Source organism: Vulpes vulpes, chromosome 6, assembly GCF_048418805.1.
Source record: "Vulpes vulpes isolate BD-2025 chromosome 6, VulVul3, whole genome shotgun sequence".
Classification (NCBI taxonomy): domain Eukaryota; kingdom Metazoa; phylum Chordata; class Mammalia; order Carnivora; family Canidae; genus Vulpes; species Vulpes vulpes.
In genome coordinates this window covers 103,687,646-103,708,300 of record NC_132785.1, presented here as the reverse complement: position 1 = coordinate 103,708,300, position 20,655 = coordinate 103,687,646, and the positions used below count along the sequence as shown (strand labels likewise).

At 40.5% G+C, this 20,655-nt stretch overlaps 1 protein-coding gene across 1 annotated transcript; it reads left to right on the top strand.

Annotated features, from left to right (window-relative positions):
* The first annotated feature begins 101 nt into the window (after window positions 1–101).
* ERH (ERH mRNA splicing and mitosis factor) lies at window positions 102–13,222 on the top strand. Its single transcript, XM_072761816.1, has 4 exons — window positions 102–204; window positions 2,765–2,852; window positions 8,975–9,095; window positions 12,723–13,222. Exons 1-4 carry the CDS (start codon window positions 202–204, stop codon window positions 12,823–12,825), a joined length of 315 nt encoding a protein of 104 aa, XP_072617917.1. The 5' UTR covers window positions 102–201; the 3' UTR covers window positions 12,826–13,222.
* The last annotated feature ends 7,433 nt before the right edge of the window (window positions 13,223–20,655 follow it).

The window sequence follows — 20,655 nt, the reverse complement described above, 5'->3', positions numbered from 1 at the left end:
CCAAGATGGCTGAGCCAGAGTCGGTATCCGCTCTAGCTGCCGGAAATGTGTTCGCTTCTATGGTCCAAAAGGCTCTTTCGCGGTGCGTTTCTGACGACTTCCGGCGGCTCCTCTCGCGGGGATTGGCTGTTGGCGGCGTTGCGGCTAAGCTCGTGTGCGGCGGCGGTGTCGGCAGCGGCTGCGGCGAGAGAGTTTGGCGCGATGGTGAGAAAGGCCTCGGCGGCTCCCCGATCCCCCGGCCTCTGAGGCGATCCCAGCCGTGTACATCTTGTCCCCGTCCCATCCAGCGCGAGAGTGCAGCTCCCCGGCCCTCCAGCTTGTGGCGCGACCTCTCCCCTTCCCGCCGCGGGGCCGCGGGGCCGCTGGGCCTGGCGCTAGGCCCCGGAGCCCGGGTCCGCCCAGGTCCGCCCTGCGTTTGCGCGCCCGCGGCCGAGGTCCGGCGAGGCGTGCGGTGCGGAGGATGCGCTTCCTCCCGCTCGCTGCGTGCGGATGCTGCGCTTTTCCCCCCCAGACTCTGGCCCGATGTGGGAACAATGGCCGAGGGATGTCTGACAAACCTGCGCCTGCAGCTGACAGATGGGGTGTGCTGCGCCCAGCGTGTGGGCCGGGAGGGGTCGTCTTTGCTTTGTAGCGTGCTTTCTCGGGCATCCCCTTTTGTTTTGCTGGGCTCCGTCTTCAAACAGACATACAACGTTTTTTCCCCCTCTTTTCCGAGACCCCAGAGGCCTGATCTGGCGTTTCTCCCGGCCCTCGATCCTGTTCTTACTCATTCTCTCTGGGACTCAAAGCTGAAAAGAAGATGGGCTCAGCTGAGGGTCCAGGTTCCTTAGAATCGGATCGGGGTGGTAGTGCAGTGAGTGGCTATTTTGTTCGTGGGGTTTTTTTTTTATTTCATTTTTATTTATTATTATTATTTTTTAATTTCGTTCGGCCAAAAAGGAGATGATCCACAGGGATTATGAGGAATCGTGGTTATTCCACACTTCAACCTCCGTTTTCTGATCGCTGGGGTTAAACGTTAACAGCTTACGCAGCTGTTGTTAACAAGGAACTCTCTGAGGTTGCACCTTTCTGAATTGAGGTGTTTTTTAAGTGTTTGACCCAACGTGGTCTCCCAGAGACGACTGAGCAATCAGAAGACTGGGTCTCCAGTTCTTTCTTGTTTTGTCATAATTGCAGCGTGACTTTTGGAAGACTCTGTGTCTCTGAGTTTCCCTTCTTTCTCTGCCCTTTCTGTCACTCTTTGGTAGCGTGTTATAATGGTAAGATTAAAATCTAAGGAAGGGACAGCAGTTAATATCAACGAGCCGTTCTGGGTCGGCAAATATCAGTGATAATTCCTTCTCAGTCCAGGTAGCTTTAAGAGCTACGAATTTGTAGATAAAGCAAACAATTATTGGTTCAGTCGTCGTATGTACTTCTGCTTTATTAAAGACAAGCTTCAAGGGGTGGGGATTTTTTGTGGGGTTTTTTGGTAGTTTGGCAGAAGCATCTGAAGCTAATGACCTAGTCCTCCTGTGTATTGTAATATTTCTGTAGCAGAAGGATGACTCAGTTGATGTGTAAGAATTTTAAGAGTAGGACAGGATTAACTATTCATTAAAGTGGTTTATATCTGCTTGGTAATCAGAATAAGGATTTTATTAAAGTATATCTGTGTACCTTTTCCTGACTTAGGTTTTGCAACCTTATTTTTCTATTGTGAGAAGTATATATGTATTTGTTTACGTGTACTTGTATTTTGCATAGATATTTGTTTTTGTTTTTTTTTTTAATAAAACCAAATGGCTTTGAAAATAGCTCCAGTAAAAAGAAAGTGATCAAAACTGGTTTGGGAAGCTTTCTGATCTTAAAATGTTAAAAGCAAAATACTGCCACTTAAAAATAATACCCATTTCAGCTACAGTTTTGTAAATTTAGTCATTTTTTTCTTAGTTTTTAATCGTTGTCTTTGAGTACTAAGTATTGAAAATAGTGAGCTTTCTCAGAAGTTCACTTTAAGACTAGATGTAAAAAGTAGCGTATTGAATAGCCGTTTCCATATCATTACTTTTTTGAAGTAAATTAGTCCCTTAATTTTCATTAGAATGAGAACAAAATTAAATAGTAATGACTGATATGACTGCTGTGACTCCATTGTTGTGCTAAGGATAGAAAAAGAACATAGGTGGGATCCACTGCTTACAGTCATAAATAGTATTTCTCTTTTTCTCAGCCTACTTCTAAATTTTTATTAAGGCACTTAATAGGGGCACCTGGGTGGCTCAGTAGTTGAACGGCTGCCTTTGACTCAGGTTGTCGAAGTCCCACATCGGGCTCCCCACAGGGAGCCTGCTTCTCCCTCTGCCTATGTCTCTTCCTCTCTGTGTGTCTCATGAATGAATATTTTTTTTTTTTTAAGGCACTTAATAGGGGTGGAGATAGAAAGTGACCAGTGGAGATAGAAAACCTAAGTGGGTTTATAATCTAGTTGGGAAGAAAGGAAGAAAAAACAGTAGAACGTAACTCATGCTGAATGCTTAGAGGCAGTAAGTACAACAGTTGCAGAAAGCAGCCCTTAAGGACAGGGAGTCCTTACAGAGTTGTTAGACCATCATCTGACACCACACTTGAACAAAAGCATAAATGTAAGAAGAGCACCCTGATTAATAGTGGATTAATAACCAATGATCATTTGTGTCATGACTAGAGATTTTTATATCATACTATGAATTTCTCAAATATGAGTTAGAAACTTAAATTGAAATCACTTTTCCCTCTGCAGTCTCACACCATTTTGCTGGTACAGCCTACCAAGAGGCCAGAAGGCAGAACTTATGCTGACTATGAATCTGTGAATGAATGCATGGAAGGTGAGTTTAAGCACTAATGAAGAGTTTTTATTTTTGTTTCCTTGATCTTCACTATTAGAATATGTCTCATTTAGGAACTGGGCTTGTTTTTCCTCCAGATTTCTCAAGTTATTAATTTGAGCCAGGAAGGAAGAAGATACTAGGGACCATATTTGTTGAAAATTGAAACATTGATTATATGTATTGTCTTTCTGCTGCAAATATTTTTTTTAATCCAGCTCCCGTGATTACAGTGAATGGCTTTCTGAAGCCTCCCTTTGTTGATATTCCGTTATTCATTATGTAAATATCTTACAGTCCTTGTGTATTCTGGTTAGACTCAAACACTATAGAGTTGTTAAGACAGGCTCTAGGGATACCTTCAGAACCTATTAGTCTGCTGATTGAACAAATAAGCATTAAAAGCTTTTGAGGTCTGAGTACACTCCATCAGCGTTAGAAGATAAAAATTAGCTCAAAGAATAAAGGCAAATGGAACCAAATAAGTATAATTTATTGTGTACTTGGTAAGCTGACACCACCCTGAAGGGAACTATTAGCCCTTAATGCTTCTTTACTCAGTAAACCATTAGATGAGAGCACATAGATTGGATCATCACAAATTGGATTCATCCTTACATTTAATCATTATATCGAGTAAACCAGTTGTGCACATTCTGCACCCTTTTTAGCAAATTGTCCGTTCTTCACTTCTTTTTTTTTTTTTTTTTTTTTTTATGATAGTCGCAGAGGGAGAAGCAGGCTCCATGCACCGGGAGCCTGATGTGGGATTCTGTCCTGGGTTTCCAGGATCGCGCCCTGGGCCAAAGGCAGGCGCTAAACCGCTGTGCCACCCAGGGATCCCGGTTCTTCACTTCTTTCTATAAAGATTTTATAGTCACTGTTTTTGCAATTGGGCATGTCCTTGAATTTGTTGATTATCCAGAGCTAACTGGGTTAGCCTTAAAATCTGTCCTTGTAAAGCCAACAATGGGTAGATCTGTGGGGGAAAAAACGACTGGTAATAATTAGAGACAGCTTCTAGGTAATTGGTACCATGCCTTCCTAATTGTAGATTCTCTTAATTTTCAAAGAAGAGCAGCTCTTGTCCTTCCCTCATTTTAGGACCTTTCCTTTGCTGACCATTAAGGCAGACTCTGTGCACATTCTGCCTTAGCACATTATTGTCTTACCTGTATTGTGTTTGGTCTTTGATTTCACAATACTCTGCCAACCTTTGCTATTTTAATGAATCCTAACTTTCTCTTTTTCATTAATACACTTTATTTCTAGAGCAGTTCAAGGTTTACAGAAAAACTGAACAGAAAATACAGGGTTCCTAATGTACTCCCTTTCCTCACCTCCACAGTGTCCCCCATTAATAACACCTTAACAAAAATAATAATAACACCTTAACGTTGGTGTGGTACGTTTGTTGCAGTTGATGAAACCAGTATTTTTTTTTTAAGGATTATTTATTTGTGAGAGAGAGAGTGCCCATGCAAACAAGCGGGGAGGGGGCAGAGGGAGAAGCAGACACCCTGCTAAGCAGGGAACCCAGCTTGGGCTTGATCCCAGTACCCTAAGATCATGACCTGAGCCGCTGAAGGCAGATGCTTAACCAACTGAGCCACCCAGGTGCCCTGGTAAACCCAATATTGCAACATTATTATTATTAACTAAAGTCTACTGTTAACTAAAATCTGTTATTAACTAAAGCTTATATTGGGCTCTTCATGTTGTACAGTTATGTGGATTTTACTAGATGCATAACATATATTCATCGTTACAGTATCATACAGAATAATTTTCACTTACCTAAAAATCCCTGTGCTGCACTTGTTCATTAGTCCCTACTTCACCTTCTGCTGTCCTGGCAACTGTTGGTCTCCTTGCCACCTCCATAGTTTTCCCTTTTTCAGAATGTCAGAGTTGGACTGTCTTGTGTCATTTAGCAATATGCATTTAAGGTTCTTCCATGTCTTTTTAAATTAAGTTTTTTAGGATAGTTGTAGGCTTACAGGAAAATTGGTTCAAAGCACAGAGAATTCCATCACACCCCTTCTTCCCTACTCCCTCTTTTCAGTTTCCCTTACTTATATTCTATATTAGTGTGATACATTAGTTACAACTATAGAGCCAATACTGATACATTATTGACTAAAGGCCATAGTTTACTTTAGTGTTCAGTCTTTGCTTTGGAGATCTTACGGGTTTTGGTTTATTTATAATACAAGTATCTACCATTTACTGCCCTGAAAAATCTCTGGTGCTTTACCTGTTCCTCCCCCTAAATCTCTGGCAACCACTGGTCTTTTTAGTGTCTCCATAGTGTCAACCTTTTCCAAAATGTCCTGTAGTTGAAATTATGTAGTATATAGCTTTTTCAGGTTGGCTCTTTCACAAAACAGTGTTTTTTTTTTTTTTTGTTTTTTTTTTTTTTTTTTTTTTTTTTTAAGATTTTAATTTATGTATTAGAAGGGGCATAAGCAGGGGGAGGGGCAGAGAGAGAGAGAAAAACCAGCAGATTCCCCACTGAGTGGGGATCTCAGGGTCCTAAGATGGAGATTTGAGCTGAAGTCACATGCTTAACCAATTGAACCATGCAGATGTCCCAAAAGAGTGTCCTTTTAAGGTTCTTCCATATCTTCATGGCCTGGTAGCTAGCTCATTTCTTTTTATTTCTGAGTAATCCATCATTTGGATATACCACAGTTTGGTTATCCATTTACCCACCGAAGGACATCATAATTGCTTTCTGGTATTGGCAGTTACAATAAAACTGCTACAAACATTCATGCGCGCCTAAGTTTTCAACCCCTTTAGGTAAATGCTGAGGAATGTGATCATTGCATCATATGGTAAGATTGTGTTTAGCTTTGTAAAAAGCTGACACACTGTCTTCAGATGTGGCTGTGCCATTCTGTGTTCTCACCAGCAATGAATGAGAATTCCTATTGCTCCACATTCTTCTCAGCATTTGGTGCTGTCAGTGTTCTGGATTTCTGTGATTCTGATAGGTATATAGTGATATCTCATTTTAATTTGTAGTTTTCTAATGATATGTTGAGTATCTTTTTATAATACTTATTTGCCATTTGTATATTTTCCTTGGTGAGGTGTCTGTTCAGAACCCTAACCCACTTTTTAGATGAGGTGTTTATTTTTTTTATCGTTGAGTTTTATAAGTTCTTTGTATGTTTTGGATACTAATTCTTTATCAGATAATATGTTTTGTAGAGATTTCCTCCTAGTCTGTGTCTTGTCTTTTCACTTTCTCGATAGTGTCCTTGAAGCACCAAAGGTTTAAATTTTGATGAACTCCAATTTATATGTTTTTTTCTAATGTTCATAGTTTCGGTGCCATATCTGAGAAGCCATTGCCTTGTTCAGTCAGGAAAATTTGTGCTTGTGTTTTCTTCCAAATGTGTTATAGTTGGGCTCTTTCATTTAGGTCTCTGGGCCATTTTGATTATTTATATATGATGTGAAGTGTGGACCCAACTTTATTCTTTTGGCACCATTTGTTGAAAAGACTATTCTTTCTTCATCGAGTTATCTTTGTATTGGGACGCCTGGGTAGTTCAGTGGTTGGTCATCTGCCTCTGGCTCGGGGTGTGATCCCAGAGTTCGGGATTGAGTCCCACATCGGGCTCCCTGCATGGAGCCTGCTTCTCCCTTCACCTGTGTCTCTGCCTCTCTCTCTCTCTGTGTCTCTCATGAATAAATAAATAAAATCTTTAAAAAATTTTTATTTATAAGGGAGAAGCAGGTCCCCACAAGGAGCCTAATGTGGGACTTGATCCCGGAACTCCAGGATCACACCCTGAGCCAAAGGCAGACGCTCAACTGCTGAGCCACCCAGGTGTTCCCTAAATTAAATTTATTCTCAAGAATTTTATTTTTTGATGCTGTTGTAAATGGAGCCATTTTCTTAATTTCATCTTCAGATAGTTCATTATTGGAGTTTAGAAATAGAGTTGAATTTTGTATATTAACTTACATCCTGCAATTCTGTTGCATTCAATTGTTTGTCCTAATGGTTTTGTGTGTGTGTGTGTGTGTGTGTGTGTGTGTGTGTGGTTTCCTTAGGATGTTCTGCGTATAAGATTGTGTCCTCTGTGAAGAGAGAGAGTTGCACTTCCTTTTTTCCCCTGATCTGAATGTCTGTTGTTTCTTTTTCTTGTCAAATTACCCTGGCCAGAACCTCTAGTACAATGATGTTGACGATAAATAACAAGAGTAGATATTCTGGTGTGCTTCCTAATCTCAGTGGGAAAGTTTCCAGTCTTTCACCATTAAGTATGATTGTAGCAATGGGTCAGTGCCTTTTTAAGATAAATGGTGAATTTATTTTTCTGATTATTTCCTTTCCACTTTGACCTTTCTGTTTGATAACTCATGAGTGATACTCTTTGATCACAGTATGGGGAAAGTACCAGTCAGAAACCCTACGTCAGCTTTTCATAGATCTGTAGTTGAATATTACTTTCTATTGGGAAATTTATAAAATCAATTTAGAGGAACATGAAGGACCTGAGTGTAAAGGATAGGACATGTTTTCCCAGATGACATTTATTTGTTCATTCATCATAAGAGTATTAAAAACACTTGATAGTGAGAATGGACAGAAAAGGTTATGTTTCCATTTTGTGGGAACAAGAGATATGTCACTGAATAAAAAATAATATGCTCCTTAGATAATGAGGTTAAGATTAATGTGTGCTTGCTATCAATGATTTTGTTCATTTTATGACTTGTGTTTGAGTACTTCTGTGCTTTTACATGTGCTAATGCTTTTATATCATCATTTCATATAATCTTCCCCATAGCTCCATGAAGAATATTGTCCTTACCATTTGACAGGTAGGATTCTGGGGGTGGAGTTGTTAGTAAAGGACAGAGCTAGAATTCAACTCTCTGAATCCAGAGTCCAGCCTCTTGAGTAAAATACTTTTATGATAATCTCTTCCTCAGTGCCAGTTTTGTTTTCATTTGTTTTTGCATTGTATCAAAATTTGAAAGCAGAATGGAAAAGCTTCTTTGTCATCCATCTTTCCCAAGTGTGGTGTTTTTCTTTATTTACAGAGGCTTTAGGAATATTTGTTTATTGAAAAACCTGGGGGCTCCTGGGTTGCTCAGTTGGTTAATAAGCATCTGCCTTTGGCTTAGGCCATGATCCTTGGGTCCCGGGATCCAGCTCCACTTCAGGTTCCCTGCTCAGTAGGAAATCTGCTTCTCCCTCTGCTCCTCCCCCCACTCATGCTCTCCCCTCTTGCTCTTCTTTCTCTCTCAAATCAATAAATAAAATCTTTAAAAGGGGACGCCTAGGTGGCTCAGTGGTTTTGTGCCTGCCTTTGGCCCAAGGTGTGATCCTGGAGTCCCAGAATTGAGTCCCACCCACATCAGGCTCCCTGTCGCTGCCTCTCTGTCTCATGAATAAATAAATAAAATCTTTAAATAAGTAAATCTTTTTTAAAAAATCTTTAAAAGAAAAGGGAAAACCTGGTAAGACCTACAGTGTCATCACTTGTTTGAATTCTCATGTGACAGGCCTTTAAAGTTCTTTTAGACCTAATGACTTGAAGTAATCATTCTATTTTAAAGGCATAAAATACTTAACATTCTGGCAAATACAAAAAATTAAAAGATAATTGACTGTGACAAATATTAAAACAAAAGTGACCAACTTGTTATTTTCCCAGCCTGACTTTTAAAAATAAAACGTGAGGGTGCTTGGCTGGCTCAGTCAGTGGAGTATGCAACTCTTGATCGCAGGGTTGTAGGCTCAAGCCCCACATTAGGTGAAGAGATTACTTAAAAATAAAATCCTGGGCAGCCCTGGTGGCTCAGTGGTTTAGCGCTGCCTTCAGCCCCAGGTGTGATCCTGGAGACCCGGGATCAAGTCCCACATCGGGCTCCCTGCATGGAGCCTGCTTCTCCCTCTGCCTTGTGTCTCTGTGTCTCATGAATAAATAAAATTTTTAAAATAAAAATAAAATCCTTTAAAAAAATAAAAATGAAATATTATGGCATTGTTTTATATATATGTGTGCGTGTGTGTGTGTGTGTGTATAGTGTTACGTATGTGCTATTCATGTCTGAAGTTTATATAGTTGTAAGATCTTGATTTTTCTCCTTAGGCGTTTGTAAAATGTATGAAGAACATCTGAAGAGAATGAATCCCAACAGCCCCTCTATCACATATGATATCAGCCAGTTGTTTGATTTTATTGACGATCTGGCCGACCTCAGCTGCCTTGTGTAAGTATTAGCCACCGTCTCTCTTAAGGTGTATGTTTCTGTTCTTTATCCAGCTGTTGGAGGTGATTTGTGGTATTGCGAGTGTACTCTGTATCTGACCCTGATCTTTGCAGTTTGGCTACTATGCAGTAATATTTCATCTACATATGGCTCAAGTTAATTTGGCAACATAAAGCCAAAGGCACAGGAAAAGCTTAAGAATTTTGCTAATTGTTGGCGGTTAGTATACAGAGAAAATGCTAACTAAGAAGTTCAAAGTCCTGATTCTTGGTCTTTTTAAACCAGATAGTCTTAGGTGTTGTTTTGTTGTTCTGTTTTAGGTTTTTTCTCCTCAAAGTCATTGTCGATTTTTTTGTTTTTGTTTTTTAAGATTTCATGTATTTATTCATGAGAGACACGGCGGGGGTGTGTGTGGCAGAGACACAGGCAGAAGGAGAAGCAGGTCCCATGCTGGGAGCCCGATGTGGGACTCAATCCTGGGGTCTCCAGGATCACACCCCGAGCGGAAGGCAGTGCTACACCCAGGCTGCCCCATCATTGTTGTTTTAAAGCAGTTGACTTTGGATTAAAACTAAGATGATTCTGGGATCTCTGGGTGGCTCAGCGGTTTGGCTCCTGCCTTTGGCCCAGGGCGCAATCCTGGAGTCCCGGGATCGAGTCCCATGTCAGGCTTCTGGCATGGAGCCTGCTTCTCCTTCCTCCTGTGTCTCTGCCTCTCTCTTTCTCTCTATCATGAATAAATAAATAAGTAAATCTTTAAAAAAAAAAAAAAACTGAGATGATTGTTTTCATGATAAAGGAAAGTGAGAATACCTTATGATGTGTCATCAGGTGCTTGAATATTACATGCCAGATACTGTCCTAGAAGTAAATATGTTTTTGAAAAATATGTAATGTCCAACTCAGACATTTTCTCTGCTTCCTGGATTATGACTGGGATCAGGTCAGGACTTGGGATCCCACCAAAGATTCCTGTTGAAAACTTATATTTCCTTGGAATATTTGAGTTCTATTTTGATAATGTAAAACATTCCAGTGATTCAGATCTGGTCTTTAATGAAATGTGTTAATAAGAAAATTGTTTTGTTTTGTTTTTTATTTAAAAACAAAACAAAATGTTGTTTTGTTTTGGTTTTAAAGATTTTATTTATTTGAGAGTACCTGATTGGTGAGAGAGGGATAGGAGGGGGTCAAGCAGACACTCTGCTAAGTGTAGAGCCTGATGCAGAACTTGATCCCAGGACCCTGAGATCATGACCTGGACTGTCCGGGCACCCCAATATGAAAATTTTATTGGGGCACCTGGTGGCTCAGTCAGATAAGCCTCCAACTCTTGATTTCATCTCAGGGCATGATCTCAGAGTGTAACAATGGAGCCCTGCATTGGGCTCCACACTCAGTGCAGAGTCTGCTTGTCCCTCTCGCTGTGCGTTTTTTCTTTCTTTCAAATAAATGAAATTTTAAGTAAGTCTGTCTGACCCTGATATGGCTCTGAAAATTTTTGGTTTTTAAAAGAATATTTTATTCATTTGAGAGAGAGAGAGCAGACTGAGCAGGGGACATCCCCCCACACAGGGCTTGATCCCAGGACCCCAAGACCATGACCACAGTCAAAGGCAGATGCTTAACCATCTGAGCCACCCAGGCGCCCCAGTTCTTTTTTAAGTTCTTTTCCAACGTTGACGTAAATATTATAGTTCACCATATCTGAAGCAGACTAGACTAACCCTTGTTTAATTAAGCATGAATAACAAATATTCAAAGGAAATTATTTGACCTTTTTGAATATTTCTCATTATAACAAAAGGACATTTAAAAATTTTTTAAATCATTTATTTTGGTTAAGCATTTTGTAAAAGTAGAAAGTTTATGCATTTTTAATAAACCAGATTCTGCCCTTACTATTCAAGGGAAGAATATGATAATGGTATAAAACGTTCCTCCTTTGGAATTTGTCTGTCATGCCAAAAGTTGGAGCATAGGTTTCTGGTTTCTAGCTCAGTAGTGGAGTGAGGACTCTGGTCCAGGAGTGTTTTAAGCTTCTGCTACTTGCCCAGGTCACTTTAGCTAATAAGTTGCTGTTCTTTGACCTAATAAGTTGCTTGTTTTTTGATTTCCTCCTTTTTTAAAAAAAGTGGGGGTAATAGTATCTACTCTCAGGGTTGTAATAAGGATTGAGTGAGTGTATTTAGGTAAGTACTTAAAGTAATACCTAGCAGTTGGTAACTTAATCATTATTATCATTTGTGTATAATTTCTTTGCTGAGAAGTTAAATGAAACTTCTGGTTCAAATAAATAACTGATAAATTAGGTATTTTGTTTTTCTAAAATATCCCTAAGTTTGTTTGTTGGTTTTGGGAGGTTTTGGTGTTTTTGTTTTTTAATTTTTTTAGTCTAAGTCCATCTTTGTCTCTCTGGGGTGCCATGTAGTGTTTCGACCACATGGTGCACATGGCTTTGAAACACTGATACGGTTTGTATTTGTGCAATCTCTACTTGTCTGCTTTTTTTATACTCTAGCCTTAGTTTTTTACCTCAAAAATGATTTTATTAACCAACCTGGAATGTTTGTACTATTTGAGTCTTCTGAAGATACGAGTGGTTGGTTATTCAGTGATACCTTGGCCTTAGAACCCCTGGAGTCCCTATGGAGTCTCATTGTTAATGCTGCTGGTTGTTTCTCTTGACCCCCCTCTTCTGATTAGAGCCATTTTGAAGCTTGTTACATCTTCTAATAATTCTTTACCAGCCTCTAACACGATTTACTTTAAAAAGCAAATTCTGGGCCACTTGGGTGGCTCAGTTGTTTAAGTGTCTGCCTTCCGTCCATGTCATGATCTCAGGTCCTGACATCCAATCCCACATCAGTCTCCCTGCTCAGTGGGGAGTCTGCTTCTCCCTCCCTCTCTGCCCCTACCCCTGCTTTTGTACACATACATGTGCTCCCTCTCTCAAATAAACTTTAAAAAAAAAAAAATCCTGAAATATAGGTTAAAAGACTTCCTTAATACTTTACAGGGAAGAAATCTTTGTGGTAGTAACATGTTTTTTAAAGATTTTTAGTTCTAAATAAATTCAGCAAACTCAGGTTTGTACCATTATTTGGTTTTTGTTTTTTAATTACTAAAGAAACAGTAAACGTTGTAACTACGTAGGAGAAAGAACACACGTTTTCTGGTCATACTCTATCAAAAAGTAGGTATGTAACACATTGAGCATTTAACTTAAGATTTCTAGACTTTGGTTTCTTTTTCTGCTGTAAGCTCATACTTGATGGTCTAAAGTTCCTGTCGCTTAAAATTCAACAGTAATGTAAGCAGATCTTTTATCTATTTATTTTTTTAAAGATTTTATTTGAGAGAGAAAGAGATAGCAACAGATGCAGGCTCCCCACTGAGCAGCGAGCCCTATGTGATGCTCAATCCGAGGACCCTGGGATCACAACCTGAGCCAAAGGCAGATGCCTTACTGATGGAGCCACCCAGACACCCCAGATCTTTTGTTTTTATTAAGTTCATGTACAAACATGCACACCTGTGCCATCATTGAGCAGTTATAATTTAGAGTTTTAAAAACACAACAGTAATTGACCCTTATAACTTTGCTTTTACCTTTCTGTTCCTCAGTTACCGAGCTGATACCCAGACATACCAGCCATATAACAAAGACTGGATTAAAGAGAAGATCTACGTGCTCCTTCGTCGGCAGGCCCAACAGGCTGGGAAATAGTGGAGTTGGAAGCAGCAGGGGGATGGGGGTGGGCTTGGAACACAGGTGTGTACAGCGTGCTGTAGTGGAAGTTTTGTATTATAGTAATCCTGTTTCCATTTTGGTATACTCTAGTCAGGATTGAATGTATTAGATGAAATGTAAGGATCTTGTTCAATCTGAAACCCCCATCACCCCCATTCCCTCCCTTTTTTTTTTACTTAAACATTTTTATGATAATTTAGATGGAAGTTGTTTGTCAGTTAATGTTGGTTCCAGTCCTTCAAACTGTTCATATCTGCTTTATAACATTCATTGTACTAACCCTTCAGGTTGGGGTGGGGGGCTGGTGACAGTTTAGTTATGTCCTCAAGATAAAGTCTTAGTGAAAAAAATGAATAAATGTTCTTTAGTTATATTTTCCCCTTGAGTGATTTTTCTTTTTCTTTTTTATTTTTGGGGGGCGGGAGGGGTCTCTGAACATTGAATTTTCTCACAAAGCAGGGTGCCTGGGTAGTTCAGCAGTTGAGCGTCTGCCTTTGGATCCCTGGGTCCAGGATCAAGTCCCACATGGGCTCCTTGCTTCTCCCTCTGCCTGTGTCTCTGCCTCTGTCTGTCTCTGTGTCCCTCATGAATGAATGGTTGGAATCTTTAAAAAAAAAAAAAAAAAGAATTTTCTTACAAAGCATTATCTGTTTCAAAACCAGTAGGCTGCCACACAAAAGAATTTGAAGAAAGCTAATGTATGTGATGAATACATTTCACTGTGGTTTATGTGAAACTAACAAGCTGTTACCTTATTTTTCCAGCCTTTTATAAGTAAGTCTCAATTGTAGCTCCAATGTTTATGCTTGCTATTGATACAAACATTATGGAAGATTTTTCTGGTGACATATCTTGTCTACAGAAGTAGCCAGGTTAGTTTCTTAGTTTTGGTCACATACTCTTTCTGGGAGGTTCTTGTGTCCTTCTCATAGCCTTCAGTAGTTGAACACTGTTTACCACTCCAATATGAAAGCTGTAATGTAAGGGTGATGGAAAGACTACAGAAAAGGACAAGATAATCTTGCTTTTAATGTAAAGAGTGACATTGTGACTTGAACATACACTGTACTGTACCTCTAGTCATCAAGTATGCAAACATTCAGATACAATTCTGAATATCAAGATTCTGATATTGGGCTTGCGGAGGAAAATAGGATTTTCTAAGTGGAAAACATTGAGTCTTAGATGTTGGGTGATGAGAGCAAAGAGGAAGGGACCAGTATTATTTTTGTTTGTTTGTTTGTTGGGACCAGTATTTTGGATCATACTTCATAAGGCTTATGAAAGAAAAGGACTGGATCAAGGTGGAAATTCACATTTATGTCCAGCATTACACAGAAAGGAGAAGTAGCCTTTTGTCATTGAGGTGAAGTCTGATAAAATCTTCAGTGATTTGGCCAAACTATAGCCACTGTTCCCTGTTGTTAAAGAGTTGGTGTATTAATTGGTCTTTACCCAACCACAAGTAAAACAGGTTTGATTTCTGTTCATACAATGATATTTTACATTGCTACCTACAAGTGAGACCTACCAGACAAATTACAAAATTGATTCTCTTATCCATCTTACTTTATATACCTGAGCATTTCTTTTTTTTTTTTTTTTTTAAGATTTTATTTATTCATGAGAGAAGAGAGGCAGAGGGAGAAGCAGGCTCCATTCAGGGAGCCCAATGTGGGAATCGATCCCGGGTCTCCAGGATCACACCCTGGGCCGAAGGCGGCACTAAACCGCTGAGCCACCTGGGCTGCCCCTACCTGAGCATTTCTAAAATATTTGACAGTGCACCTCCTCTCTCAGCATTCACTCTAAGAGGTTACAGGAGTGTAAGGGGAATTTTAATTGTCTCACTTCACTGGTAGCTTTTGGCCTTAAAATACTTGAAGCACCTCACTAAATGCCTTGGGCGTTGTTTGGACAAGTTATATATCTTACTTCTGTTGTTTGCAGTAGGAAGGCTGGGGTCCTGTTTTCCAGCAACAAACCAGACAGGGTTAGAAAAAGGACAGGGCAGTTCTTAGTATGACATCAGCTTCATAGCAGTTCGGCCCTTTATCAAATTATTTTTACTAATTTTTCAAAGATCAGAATGAAAATCGGCAAAAAAAAACAGATAAATCAATGAATTCGTGAAATCAATAAATTTTATTACATTTGTATAGAAACATTTAGAAGAAAGACTTAATTTGTGTGTTGGTGTAAAGCTCCTAGCATTAAGTACCACTTAGGCATGACATTTCCTGCTTAGGAAATATTTACATTTATCTTATTTAATCCTCACAGCAGCCCTTTGTAGGTTGAAAATAATTGTTCCTCTATTAATGGTGAGAAAATAGGTTCAGATTGTTCAAGTCCTTTACCCAGATCACACAGCATAGCCACAAAGATTTTACTAGCTGAAAAAGATAATCTTAACCTCAGATCTTGAGAGGGGAGTAGGGAGCCCCCACAAAATGAAATAGCTAAATAATGGATCTCTGGTACCTATCGAAGCATTTTAGATTGACACCTGAATAAGTCACATTTGTCACAGTTTAATCAAAAGCATAGGGGATCCCTGGGTGGCTCAGCAGTTTAGCGCCTGCCTTTGGCCCGGGGCCCGATCCTGGAGTCCCGGGATCGAGTCCCAGGTCGGGCTCCTGGCGTGGAGCCTGCTTCTCCCTCCTTCTGTGTCTCTGCCCCTCTCTCTCTCTCTCTCTCTCTCTCTCTCTATCATAAATAAATAAATAAATAAATATTTAAAAAAGCATACAGGAGGGATGCTTGGGTGGCTCAGTGGTTGAGCATCTGCCTTCAGCTCAGGGTGTGATCCTGGAGTCCTGGGATCGAGTCCCACATCAAGCTCCCTGCATGGAGCCTATTTCTCCCTCTGCCTGTGTCTCTGCCTCTCTTTCTGTGTCTTTCTGAATAAAATCTTTAAAAAACAAAAAAACAACAACAAAAAAACATACAGAATACAAAACAGCTTGCCAGCCAAGTTTCTCTTCCATTGGAGTAGTCCTCATGCAGTTCACACAGTTATCCAAGAATTAGTCTGCACACACAGACAAATGATAGCTCAGGTGCAAGAGACAAGACTAGTAAGTGCAAGAGCTATTCTGGCCTAGAAGTCTTATATATATAGCAGGAGCCACCATCTCTTATAATAACTTCATAGACCTAGCTTCTAGGTCACTGAGCGACATGCCCCAGTTATAAGTCATTGCATTCAGAGAAGCACAAAGTTCTCTCTTCTGTCAGGAATTTGTAGTTTTCACCCACTCTAAGTATAAATTACCAACTAGAGGTCATTTTACTAATCAACAATCTTGTAACATATTCCACCATATTTTTTTTTTCCTTAGGAACAGAACTAGAAAGTTAACCCAAGGTCAAATTTGTCCATAGAGCAGCAGTTTTGCTAATCCTTCACATATATTTAAGAAGTGTGAGATGACACATCTAGCTTGCTTTCATGAGGGAGGTAACATTTGAGCTGGGCCTTGAAAGATGGCTAAACTTGGAAAGTAGGACAATGGGACAGGAGAATTAACAAAGTGGTGCAGCACTCTGATGTTTTGAGGAGCAGCAAGTAAGCCATCACAGCCAGAGTAAAATGAATATTTAGGTGAGTGGGGTGGGGTCAAGGCCAGGAAAGCTAGTAGTAGAATGCCTTGAAAATGAAGCTGCAGAGTTGAACTTCCTAGGCTTTGAATAATCTTTAAAGATTTTTAAGGCAAACCTGTCAAGTCTGCATTGGGAGTTGTATTTTTTTTAAGATTTTTATTTATTCATGAGAGACACACAGAGAGGCAGAAACAGGCAGAGAGAGCAGCAAACTCCATGCAGGGAGCTCGATGTGGGACTCCATCCCGGGACTCCAGGATTACGCCCTGGGCCGAAGGCAGGTGCTCAACCGCTGAGCCACCCAGGCGTCCCTGCATTGGGAGTTTTAAATTCACTGTTCTGTATAGACTAGATCGGAAAACTGGAGAATTTAATATCCCAGAAGCCAAGTTGAGAGTTTTTCAGTGAGACAAGATGAGATGAGGAACTGTAAAAAAGCTTTGGATTTGGAATTTAGGAAGTTTTTTCACAAGTGTAACACTAAAACAAATCAATTTGGAAGTGAAGAGCACAGGAAGTAGTGAAGAATAGGCATGGAAGGCAATGTTCACTGGAAACTTTAAAGAAAGAAGTGGTAGGGCAGCCCTGGTGGCGCAGCGGTTTAGCGCCGCCTGCAGCCCAGGGCGTGATCCTGGAGACCCTGGATGAGTCCCACGTTGGGCTCTCTGCATGGAGCCTGCTTCTCCCTCTGCCTGTGTCTCTGCCTCTCTCTCTCTCTCTCTCTCTCTCTCTCTCTGTGTCTCTATGAATAAATAAATAAAATCTTAAAAAAAAAAAGTGGTAATATGGAATGATGGACAGATTTATTTTTAATAAAGGCAGTTTGTCCTTCAATATAAGTAATGGAAGTAAAGGAAGGATCTAAGATTTTAAAATTTTATTATATATGTAATCATAGGTAGCAAGAATGATATGGAAAGGCTAACCTTGAAATTAATGTAACATTGTATGGCAATTAAACTTCAAAAAAAACAGCGAAGCTCCAGGCTACACAAAGGCATGTAAGGGATGAGCTAAGAGATAAGGGGCTGTGAGACTGAAATTGTGAAGACATTTGGGAGAGAAGTTAGAAGAAGCCAGATGATGGTCTGAGGGGAATTTCAGCAATAGGAACCCAAGGAGAGGATAATTGCTCAGTGATTCACTTCCTTGCCTCCTTCACTACCTAGTTCCACTTGGAGGCCTGATCTAAGAAAGATATCTTACCTTTGAAGACAGTAGTAGTCCTTTCAGCTACATTTAGAGATCCTATGTCAACTTATCTAACACTAACTTCTTTCTTTTTTACAATTATATGCTTTAACTAGATATTCAGTTTGAGACATACTGTGAAGAGATTGGCTTAAAAGCCTCTTCTGTGCCCAAGGTAATTTTCTTTATGCTTGCCAAGAGAGTGGGAAGAAGGCTAATGAGGACTGATTATATCACTTTACTGAGACAGGCCCTTTGTCTTTGTCAACAGATGTTTAAATTTAAGGTCTTTGGACTGTAAGAAAAATAGGATAGATCAGGGTTTTTTCCCTGGAAGCCTGAGGGTGGATGTGTTGCCATGGCAATGCTGACTCTAACTCACTTCCTGGCATTTGTGATAGGTTACTTACTCTGTTCCAGGACCTCCCAGACTTGCCAATTATACTGCCCCTCTAGCCTTTGAGAAAAAAAAGAGTATTTTTGAGTCTTTTAGTACCTGCTCCAAGGTGAACAATTTAAGGAGCATCTAAAATACCGGGCCCCTTCTCCCTAGTGGCCCTGGACATTCCAGAGATTGCTTTGTCCTTGACACGGATAGTGGGCCCAGAAGCATGTTGGAAACATGGTTACCCACTCCCTTTCCACCTGTGATGTCATTCCAGGAAGGATTACCAGTTGTTAAGCAAGTCCCAATAGGAGGCTGCAGTTGTGAGGGCGGGGAGTTAGCCTCATATTCCCTTCAGAAATGGTATGAAAGGATCTGAAGGTACAGGTACTGAAAGGCCACTGAGAAAAATTGCTCATTAGTATGAAGTTCTGATGCAGCTCCTAGGTATCTCTAAAAGTAGGAAGTCCTGATACTCCAGCTTCTCTGCACCAAGTCCTCTCTGGATCTGTTCAAGTAGTTAGATTAAGAAATTATACCTTTCCTTCATGTAAAAGGCTAATTTCTACTTAATAGAGTATTTGAGGCCTGTGTGACTCATATCTGAATGGGTGGTCGCTGAATATTGCCCAGTAATCCCTGCAATTCACCAATGTAGATATCGAGATTGTACAGTTTGTATAAAGGATTCTGTATCACCCTTTGAATGGACCACCCATCAGTGAGTCCGTGTTGGTGTTCAACATAGAGCATGCTGTCCTGAGAGTCCATGCATGGGAAAGATCACTCAGGCTCCCCCTCCCCCAACACAGAGAGCCTTCTCACCCCACCTGTACTCTGACAGCCTCCACCTGGCCACCTTCTGCATGGGCATCTCCCCTCCCTTAGCCTCTGACTTCCCATTCCATGCCACTCCCTGATGGGCCTTTCTCATCCTGCTTACCCATAAAGATGATTTCACACGGTAAACATTTATATGACTGGCTGCCCTAATAGTAGTTGTGTTATTTACATCTCATTTTCAGTGTTTATCTTAATCCTCAGGACAAATGTAAAGCTTTATTATTATTATTACTACTACTACTACTACTACTACAAAACAAAATTAAGAATTTTGTGCATATATACTTTAAATTTGTTCTTCAGAAATATTTAAACAATAGTACCAGAAAGAAGTCGAGAAAAATTCATGTTACCATGAAGTCTCCTTGTACCTTATTGAGGCCTGGGACCCTCTGGCAGTCCAGGTACCAGCTGGTGAGACAAAGCATTTTATTCACCTTCCAACACTTGTTGGCTCTCCAATGAGCTGTCCTATAGCCCTGGGAAACATCAGAAGGTCTGATAAAGGGAATCCCTGGGTGACTCAGCGGGTTTAGCTCCTGCCTTTGGCCCGAGGCGTGGTCCTGGAGTCCCAGGATCGAGTCCCACGTAGGGCTCCTTGCATGGAGCCTGCTTCTCTCTCTCTGCCTCCCTCCTCTCTGTGTCTCTCATGAATAAATAAATAAAATCTTAAAAAAAAAAAAAAAAAAGGCCTGATAGAAATGCAAGATTGCTGTTTTCTTTACTTCTTTATTAAGCTATTTCAAGAAATGTTTTAAAATTACTGAAGTTGCGGGGTGCCTGGCTGGCTCAGTCAGTAGGTAGAGCGTGCAAATTTTGATCTTAGGGCTGGGAGTTGGCGCCCCAGGTTGAGTATAGACATTACTTAAAAAAATAAAATGTAATCTTTAAAAATAAAAAAATAAGGTGAAAACAGAGGGAGAAATTTCATAAGAGACTTAACTGTAGAAAAGAAACCGCAGGGATCCCTGGGTGGCGCAGTGGTTTGGCGCCTGCCTTTGGCCCAGGGCGCGATCCTGGAGACCCGGGATCGAATCCCACATCAGGCTCCTGGTGCATGGAGCCTGCTTCTCCCTCTGCCTATGTCTCTGCCTCTCTCTCTGTGACTATCATAAATAAATAAAAATTAAAAAAAAAAATAAGGCTTATACATTATGTTTAAAAAAAAAAAAAGAAAAGAAACTGCATTGCTGGAGGGGAGATGGGTGGAGGGATGGAGTAACTGGGTGATGGGCATTAAGGAGGGCACTTGATGGAATGAGCACTGGCTGTTGCATGCAACTGATAAATCACTGAATTCGGGATCCCTGGGTGGCGCAACGGTTTGGCGCCTGCCTTTGGCCCAGGGCGCGATCCTGGAGACCCGGGATCGAATCCCACATCGGGCTCCCGGTGCATGGAGCCTGCTTCTCCCTCTGCCTGTGTCTCTGCCTCTCTCTCTCTCTCTCTGTGACTATCATAAATAAATAAAAAAAATTTAAAAAAAATCACTGAATTCTATCTCTGAAACTAGTAATACACGTATATTAATAAAATTGAATTTAAATAATTTTTTAAAATTTTTATTTATTTATGATAGTCACAGAGAGAGAGAGAGAGAGAGAGGCAGAGACACAGGCAGAGGGAGAAGCAGGCTCCATGCACCAGGAGCCCGACGTGGGACTCGATCCCGGGTCTCCAGGATCGCGCCCTGGGCCAAAGGCAGGCGCCAAACCGCTGCACCACCCAGGGATCCCTAAATAAATTTTAATAAATAAATACAGTTACTAAAGATGTGAAGA

Excerpts from the sequence above, each read along its gene's own strand:
- ERH (XM_072761816.1), top strand. Across the intron at positions 2,853-8,974 it reads TGTGAATGAATGCATGGAAG|GCGTTTGTAAAATGTATGAA; the intron begins GTGAGTTTAAGC and ends TTTTCTCCTTAG. Across the intron at positions 9,096-12,722 it reads GCCGACCTCAGCTGCCTTGT|TTACCGAGCTGATACCCAGA; the intron begins GTAAGTATTAGC and ends TCTGTTCCTCAG.